Genomic DNA, 9,364 nt, shown 5'->3' with positions numbered 1-9,364 from the left:
TTCTTTCTTCCTTCCTTCCTTCCTTCCTTCCTTCCTTCCTTCCTTTCTTTCTTTCTTTCTTTCTTTCTTTCTTTCTTTCTTTCTTTCTTTTTGGTAATAGGGTTTCTTAGTGTAGCCCTGGATGTCCTAAAACTTGCTTTGTAGACCAGGCAGGTTTCCAGCTCATAGAGATCTACCTGCCTCTGCCTCCCAAGTGCTGGGATTAAAAGTATGCGCCACTACCACCCAACTAGAAAACTATAAAACATTTACTAAACTTCCATCTAAAGTATGACTAGTGATAGTTTATTTATTGGGTAGACTTTGATTTTAACATTATCTTTAGTTCATAATATCTATTTGAAGAATGGGAAGCAACCATTGCTCCCAAATGTTTACACTTCTGTAGAGCATAGCAAGGGCTAAGAACCACCCCAATGAGACAGAGGTGGGTGAGAGCTGCCACTCCTATTTTTAGTATGCTTTGGTTTGGTTCTCCACTCCCAGTTTGCAGTGGCTTTAAAAGGTTTCTAAAGTCCAGGCCCATTTTTTATAACAAGGGAGAGGAGTGACCTCATGTACATAAAGAAGAGATTCTGGCCCAGTGGTCATGGTGTAATCCCAGTACTCAGGTGGCTGAGGCAGGAGGATCCAGGCCAATCTGGTCTACGTAGCAAGATCCTGTTTCAATATCTAAAAAGGTAAGGGGATGAAGAGAGGAAGAAGGGGAGCAAACGAGGGAGGGGGAAGGGGAAGAGTGAGAAGGAGAAAGAGGAGAGACGATAATGAAACATTTTCTGAATTCAAAAACCAGATAGATAGATAGATAGATAGATAGATAGATAGATAGATAGATAGATAGATAGATAGATAGATAGATAGAAATAGAATATATACTATTTAAAATCTGGCTTTTTAAATGTATGTTTAAAGACAGTGTCTCTTACAAACAAGCGTGTCCTGGAACTGATTATGTAGCCCAATCTGACCTTGAATTTGCCATTCCCTTGCCTCTTCCTCCAAAGAGAGGCCATTACAGCATGTGTCACCATATCCAGGCAACTCTCCTTTAATACCGAATTTCCATGCCTCGAATCAGAACTCCACTAATCAGCCAATTCCCTACTGGCCAAATAGGTCCAAACCACAGAAATAAAGACTTGCAGGCAACTACTGCATTTCCTCTGTGGTTTGTGCTTTCTGAAAGAATCTCATTCAGCCAAGAATTCCTTTGTTTTATTTTGGGCTTCAACTCTTTATCTCTAATTCCACTCAAAATACTTCCAAGTTCTTTGTGGATGAAAATCTCTCTAAATGCTAAACCTGAGGAAGTGATCGCAGTAATACTAGGGGAGACTTACAACCAGGTTAGACTTTGAGTCATCCTTTTCCTTGGCTTAGTCATAATTCCACAGGTAAAAGATCTGGATACTGTCTGCAAAACAAAGTGTGCAACATGATTCTGGTTTTTATCTTGGATTTCACAGAGGCTCTAGATGTACCAAGTGCTTAGTAAGTGCAGTGTCTGTTTCTCTCTTCCTCCCCTTCTACTCCCCACATCTTCCTCTACCTCTAGCTCAGCAATTATCCAGCCCCAGTCTCTTAGCTGAGGCATCAATGAGGCAGTCAAGGTATAAAAATGCCTGCTGAGAGCCCCACTAATCCCATGTGATGGTAATTAACGTTGAGTAGCCTCTGCTAATGCACCAAGAGGGAATGAGAAGTGCTCACCGGGCTTTCACCTTTCATAGGCAGAGGAAGAGTTCTGATGCAAAGAGATGGTGAGTTGGAAGCAAGACAACAGAAACTGGACTCATTTTTAAACGCCATTTTCAGAACATGTCCTGGGTGAGGAAAGAAACCAGGCTCTTTGTAAGCCCTTAGTCCTGCTTTGTTAAGATTGAGCTCTAGAGGTTTCAAAAATGAGCATCCAGGCAATGTACTAGAGTTAGGTGACTTGACTAAGGTCACACAGAGCGTATCCAAATTAGAATTCATAGTTTCTGAATTTCTAGTTCATTTCCTGGTGCCTTAAAAAGAAAAGACCATGTCCTATCTAGTAAAGCCCAACAGCCTTCCTTCTTACTTAACAGAAGTTCAGCAAACTATAAATGGCCCAGAATTTTGAAAGAACTAGTTGGAAACATTAAAATGGAATTGAAACATACAACCCACCATTATAGCTCTGGTCTCTGGAGTGAAAAGCATGATTGTGGACCTAGGCTAGCATTAATTAAAGGGAGAAGAGCGGCCTAGAAAGACAGTGCATGGACCTACAAGGTTACTTATTGTTATTTAAGCAGCACACTCAGTAGTATCTATTTCATTTAAAAATATGATCAGATCACTAACTACACACCAAGTCCTCTGTGGTTGGGGAAGGGTATATAACAGTGAAAAAGACAGGCCATGTACAGCTCCTGTATCTTCAGAGGAGCAGCACTATTTTCAAATCATCAGGCACGCCTTTCCCCATCAGGATCTTCTAGAATGTATTTCTTACCCGATTACTGCACATGGTTCTATCTGTTCTATTCAAGTCCAGAAACAAAAAAAAGGGGGACCTGGGAAGTAGATCAGATATAGCATAGCTGTCTAGCATGTGTAAAGCCCTAGCTTAGACAGTGGCATGGGTGGGAGGAATGGAGCACAACTGGTCCTAATAAACATTTTTTTTGTGTGTGTGATTTCTAAAGAAGAATTGATGCATATTTTATCTGCACAGAAATTCATGCATGTTCTTCTAAATCTCTAAAACAGTTTAGATGCTTTTTGGGGGAGGGGGGACTAAATCACATGTATTCCAGTTGACCTTAAATAAGGCATATGTAGCTGACAGTTGACCCTGAACTTCTGACCCCCCTGCATCCACCTCCGGAGTGCTGGGATTGCAGCCATGAGCCACGATACCCTGTTCCCTTGGTGCCGGGGATGGAACCTAGGGCTTCATGTGGGCTAGGCAAGCATTCTACCAACAGAGCCAAGTTCCCAGTCTTAAAATGCTCTTCTTTCTGTAACAACTGCCTCTCCTCCTAGCCTCCCTCTCCTCAGGTAATGCTTCCCTTCAATTCTTTCCCTTCACAGCTATCAAGGCTCTGGAAGTCTGCTAATAAGCAACACGGGAAATATGCTCAAGCACTCAGGAAACACACCACCTAGTTTCTCCTTCATTTGTCCAGGTCTCTCAATTCATTTGTGAACTTCCAGGCCTGGGAGTTATAAACAATTTTGAGATTTGTAATTCTGTAATTTGGGTCTTTCTTTCTTTCTTTCTTTCTTTCTTTCTTTCTTTCTTTCTTTCTTTCTTTCTTTCTTTCTCTCTTTCTTTCTTTCTCTCTTTTTTTCCCGAGATAGGGTTTCTCTGTATAGCCCTGGCTGTCCTGGAACTCACTCTGTAGACCAGGCTGGCCTNGAACTCAGAAATCTGCCTGCCTCTGCCTCCCAAGTGCTGGGATTAAAAGTGTGCATCACCACTGCCCAGCTAATTTGGGTGTTTCTTGAGACAAACTGTCCAGTTTATGATTAGCCCATCACAGCTAATTAATTCTCTTCCAGTCCCTGTTTTTAATAACTGGTAAGGTTACCACAGAGAAGAAAGAGAGGCTGCAGGATAGTTCAATGGGTAAAAGTACTTCCCACCAACCCTGGTGTCATGAGTTCAATCCCTGGGACCCACATGGTAGAAGGAAACAGTTGTCCTCCAACTTCTACGCTTGCATGGTGACCTGTGTGTGCCCATACCTATATACCTATATATATATATATATACCTATATATATATATATATATATATATATATATATATATATATACACATTAAAAAAACATAAAAAGAGGACCTGGAAAGATGGTTCAGCAGGCTAAAGAACTGGTTGATCTTCAGAAGAACCTGGTTCAATTCCCAGTGTTCACCTGGTCGCCCACAACCATCTATAATTCCAATTCCAAGGGACCCGACATTCTATTCTGGCCACTCTGGTCACAAAGCACATGTGTGATACAGATATTTAGATGCAGACAAAACACCCACAAACACACAAAATAAATAAATAAATAAATCTTTAAAAAATAAAAGAGAGGTGGGAGGAGGGGAGAAGGGAGGGAGGGGAAGCTAGATTCCCCACATTTTCTTGTGTTTAAAATTCTGTTTTGTGTTTAGAAAAACCTAAATCCTTCATTCCTCTAAAGTTCCAATGCAAGAATGATTTCTTCAGCTGACTACAGAGGGACATCTAGAGAATCATGTTAGCTGTCACCGAGGTACTGCCTCTGCCTCCCACAAGGACTTTAGTCCAGTCCATGTAAACTGGTAGACGGAAGCTAGCTCTAGGCCACAAAGGCCGACTATGGATTTGGTCTGGTGCAGGAGAGGGTAGCTAAGGCTTCTTACTCCTCATCACGAAGAGTCTCCTCCTCCTCCTGGATCTGCAGCTGGTTCTTCACTGGAGCCAGGCTCTCCGTCTTGGCGTTGTAGTTCCGAAAGCAGACATTGAGCTTCTCATCAAATTCATTCACGAGGTCCTCCATGGACTTGAAGCTGATTATTTCGGAAGAAAAATTCTCAAGCTCAGAGAGGGAAGGGTCCTCCAGGTGGTGAGGAGATGTGCCATACAGACTCTGTGGCTTTTCCTCTGGCTCCTCAGTGCAACTGGGCCTGATATCTTCAAACTCTTCATCCAGACTCACCAGTGGGGCCTCCATCCTGGCACCGAAGTACAATGACAGCAACTGTCAAGATCTGTTTCCCTGGAAGAAATACACAGGGCAGTGTGAGTTTGGACTGGGCTTTTGTGCCAGTTCTGCGGAGGAACCAGATCACATCTTCCATTACTCTATGTCCCTTGGAAAACAAAGACTCCTTCTCTCCGTGCAAAACCTAGATTTTAAAAAATGCTTAGGAAAGCAGAAGGGGAACTGTTTGATAAGAGGAAAGGGATGCGTGGGAGGGTGACTGGGGACGTGGAAAGGTAAAGGAAGGTCAATGTGACCAAAGCATGTGATATAAATTGGAAAAAGATCATAAGGAAGAACAGTTATCATTTTGTATAATTAATATATGCTAATAAAATGTGTCTAACATAACAAGAGATGTATCTTGGGGCTGGAGAGATGGCTCAGAAGGTAGAGTGCTTGCCACATAATCCTGAAGACCAGAGCTCAGATCCTCAGCACACACATCAAGTTGGGGTTATAGCAGTATATGTCTGACCCCAGTGCTTTAGGGTGATGATAGGCAGATGACTCACAGGCCAGACAGCCTAGCTGAAACAGTAAGCTTCAGGTTCAGTGAGAGACCCTGCTTCACAAAATAAGATGGATTCCCTTGAGTACCGTTAGCCATGTGGCCTCGGCAGCACATTTCTGATCTACACTATTGCTTTGCTTTGAACAAAGTTTCCTCATTTCTTTGGGGGGGGGAGAGGACAAAACTAAGGTGGAGAAGCAATTGAGGAAACCCTGTGGCCATCAACCGCGGTTCTCCACATGCACCCACATTGGTAAGCACACCTACGTATACACATGTGCGTACAAGGATATGCCACACACACAATACCACCAACACCACCATCACCATCACCACAACCAGCAGCATCAACAACAGCAGATTACTCTTTATTAAGTAGCTATGGCTTCTGAAGTTGCTTACTACGATGCTCCTAAGTAGTTCAAATATCATTCATATTTTCATAAGATGAGCAACGGAACAGAGTGAACTCTGGAGCTGCCCAAAAGGCACAGTGATGCAGTACGCAGCTCCCAAGCCAGGATACCCCAGGTTTGTATTCTTGTATCCCTATCAGCTATGGGCATAAGCAAATTACTTAACTTCTCCTTTTTCAAGCCAGTAAAAACAACAGGATCTACCTCAGAGGTTTGTTATAAGATTAAAGGAGTAAACACAGCTCTAAAACGTGCCAGGGAAATGATTAATGTCAATGTTATTCAACATTTTCTCTTATTATTAGTCACAGGTCCACACTCTTAACCATGTGCTCAAAAAGTCTAGGGTAGTAGTAAGTGCTGTTGTTGTTATTGTAGCTGTCCCTCCTCCTCCTCCTCCTCACACATCATCATCATCATCATCCTCTTCCTCCTTCTCACACATCATCACCATCCCCTCCTTCTCTCCTCTTCCTCTTTCTCCCCCGTCTTCCTTGTCCTCCCTCCTCCTTCTTGTATTCCTCCTCTTCCTCCCATTCTCCTCCTCTCTTCCACCTCTTCTTTCTTCCTCTTCCTCCTCCTCTCTCCCTTTCTCCTTCTCCCCTCTTCCTTCCCTCCTTCTCTTCCCCTCCTTCCCCTCCTCCCCCCACGTTTCTGTACTGGGATTACAGCTTGTGCTATTATGCTACCAGACATAGTTTAGACATCGTTTGTTTTTCACAACTCCTGGTATCAAAACCCAACTTGACCTAACGTTACTTGACAATAAAACCTAATATGAATACAAAGCTGCTTATGGTCTCCATTTATCCCATTGAAAGTGTTTTGCTGAAGAAATATTAATTTTTAAATCATAGACAGAAATGAAAGTGTAACTTAGTGGCAGAACACAAGGTTAGAATATGTGAGGCCCTATGTTCCATCCTTAACACCAATGCACTACAAAGTGTCTGTTGGTGTTTTATGCATTTCTAGGATTTATTTTTTTAATAGATTTATTTATTTATTTATTTATTTGGATACACTGGAGCTGTCTTCAGACCCAGCAGAAGAGGACATCAGATCCCATTATAGATGGTTGTGAGCCACCCTGTGGTTGTGGGAATTGAACTCAGGACCTGTGGAAGAGCAGTCAGTGTTCTTAACCTCTGAGCCATCTCCCCTGACCCTTTTTGGTTTTGTTTTTTGTTTCTTGGGTTTTTTTGAAACAGGGTTTCTCTGTGTAGCCCTGGTTGTCATGGAACTCACTCTGTAGACCAGATTGGCCTCAAACTCAGAAATACAGGATTTATTAATGAGGGGAATAATGTCTAGATCCCAAATCTCTTTCCTTAACCCATGGGACCAGGCCTGTTTCAGAATTTAGTTTTTGAGGGGAGTAACTGCATTTTCTGCACTTGATCCACTGTGCTCTGAGGTAAAGAGCTCTCTTTCTTTGTCTTTTTTTTTTTTTTTTTTTTTTTTTTTTTTTTTTTGCAGCCCAACACTGTGGCACTTACACCTGAAGTAGTCACAGCTGCTCATGATGCAGGATATCTTGAACCCAGGACTAGGATATTAGGAACTAGGGGCTAGCCTGTGATTGATTGTCTTCTAAGAAATAAAGACCTGGGGATATGGGTCAATAGGAGAGCACTTACCTAATATGTGAAGATCCCTGTGTATGATCCCTACCACCATTCCACCAACTGTTTAAAAATCTACACAAAATATGGCTAAGCTTTTGGTTAGGAATACACATATAATTCTAGCATTTGGGAATCTGAGGTACGAAGCCTGTCTCAAGTTCCAGGCCAGTCTGAGTTACAGAGTAGTTCCAGGCCAACCTGGAAAACCAGAGTGAGAGATACCCTGTTTCAAGGAGCTAGGAGGAAGGGAAGGGTAGGACTAGATCCATATATTACAATGGCCAAATACATATCCATCTTGGATAATGGATGTTGGCTACCCACTTAGGCATCCTTCTAAACCTTTACAGTTCGGTGACTCCTACCCACTCAGGCAGTCCTCTTCATAGCTGTCTTCAACCATGATTTCTGCTTCAATTCCCACATCTAGGGCCCTTCCCAATTTTAGTGTAAATTCCACGAAGACACAGATGTCCTCTGGATATCCTCCATGTCTCTAGCACACTCGTTGCCCTGTGGCCAGGCAATTGATCAATGCGTGCTCATTGAGAAATGATCTTCTGCCCCATATATAGTTTCCAACAGCATCGCAGTCTGTCACCCGTCTACACTTGCCTAACTTCCTTCCTGGGAACTAGAAAGGTAATTCAACTTTTCTCTTCTGGTCTTAATTCCTGATCAGTCAGATGTGTAAACTAGAACCATATCAACAGATATCAAAAGTCATGGGGTTTGTCTAGTGAATCCTTACTCCCTAGTTCTACCTACAAAACTAAACTCTAAGCAAGACAGAGAGCATGCTGGATGAGAACTGGCCCTTACTGGGATTTTGCTGAAATGAAGCCAGTTACCATGGCATCAAAATACACTCTGAGCATTTAAAGTTTACAAAGGCTAATATAGGATAATTATATGAAGGCTCTGCCAGCCAGGAATGGTGCAGTATGTCTATATCCCCAAAGCTCAGGGGCACAAGCAAATAGCCCCTGACTGGTTTATGCAGTGAGCTCCAGGCTAGCCAGGACCACATAGTAAGACTACATGCCAAAAAAAAAAAAAAGAAAAGAAAAAAGCAAAAAGCAAAATACAGAAGAAAAGAGCAACAATGAATGCTGGCAATAAATAAATAAATAAATAACCCCAAAACACATAAAACAAGGTTGGAGGTGTAACTCAGTGGTAGAAGCCCTGGTTTCCATCCTTTTCTGGCTAGTTTATTGTCAATTTGAGAGTTATTTAGGCAAGGGGGCTCAAAATTGAGAAAATTCTTCCATAAGATTTGCGTCTAGACAAGCTTACAGTTTATTTTCTTAATTAGTGATTGATGTGGGATGGTCCAATCCACTGTGGTCTGTGCCACCCACCCCCTCAGGCACGTGTAGGTCATATAAGCAAGCAAGCTGAGCAACATGAATAGCAGGCCAGTAAACAATGTTCCTCAAAGACCTTTGCTGCAGTTCCTGCTTCCAGGATCCTGCCTGAGTTCCTGCCCTAACTTGCTTGATGATGGACTGTGATGTGGAAGTATAAACAAAAACACACTGCGCAGTGGTGGTGTATACCTCCAGCACTCAGGAGGCAGAGGCAGGTGGATTTCTGAGCTGGAGGTCAGTCTGTTCTACAGAGTGAGTCCCAGGACAGCCAGGGCTATACAGAGAAACCCTGTCTCAAAAAAAAAAAAAAAACAAAAAAAAACTAAAAACAAAAAACATAACCAAACCAACCAAACAAACAAACAAAAACAAAAACACTCTCCTCTCCATGTTGTTCTTAGTCACTGTGTTTTGTCACAGCAGTAGGAACCCTAACTAAGACCATTCTCAACACAGAAAAAAAGAGATGCTGCCAAGACTCATAAGTGCAGTGGCTGGCTGAGTGGCATGTATCCCAGGTCTGATTTCCTTATGAATTACTATAAAAATACTGGCACAGAGCAAAATGAGCTTGAAAAGCTCATTTTAATAGCTTTATAATCTTAATTATAGAAACATATTTACTTAATCTGATATATCCAAAATATGACTATATTAATACATAATTCATATTAAAAATACAGAGCCAATTTGGGGGGGATTGGTTTTCTTATTTTTTTTTTT

General features: G+C 42.0%; 1 protein-coding gene across 4 annotated transcripts in view; it reads right to left on the bottom strand.

Annotated features, from left to right (window-relative positions):
• Positions 1–9,364, bottom strand: part of Fez1 (fasciculation and elongation protein zeta 1) — a 46,387-nt gene that overhangs the window by 30,676 nt on the left and 6,347 nt on the right. For all 4 annotated transcript variants that reach the window (XM_021172726.2, XM_029482126.1, XM_029482128.1 and 1 more), the window contains exon 2: positions 4,370–4,725. In XM_021172726.2, coding sequence (XP_021028385.1) covers positions 4,370–4,680 — 311 coding nt within the window. In that variant the 5' untranslated portion in view covers positions 4,681–4,725. The remainder of the gene's footprint in view (positions 1–4,369; positions 4,726–9,364) is intronic.

This window comes from Mus caroli, chromosome 9, assembly GCF_900094665.2.
Source record: "Mus caroli chromosome 9, CAROLI_EIJ_v1.1, whole genome shotgun sequence".
NCBI classification, from domain to species: Eukaryota; Metazoa; Chordata; class Mammalia; order Rodentia; family Muridae; genus Mus; species Mus caroli.
The sequence above is the reverse complement of the archived record's forward strand: the minus strand, read 5'-3'. Positions and strand labels throughout refer to the sequence as shown.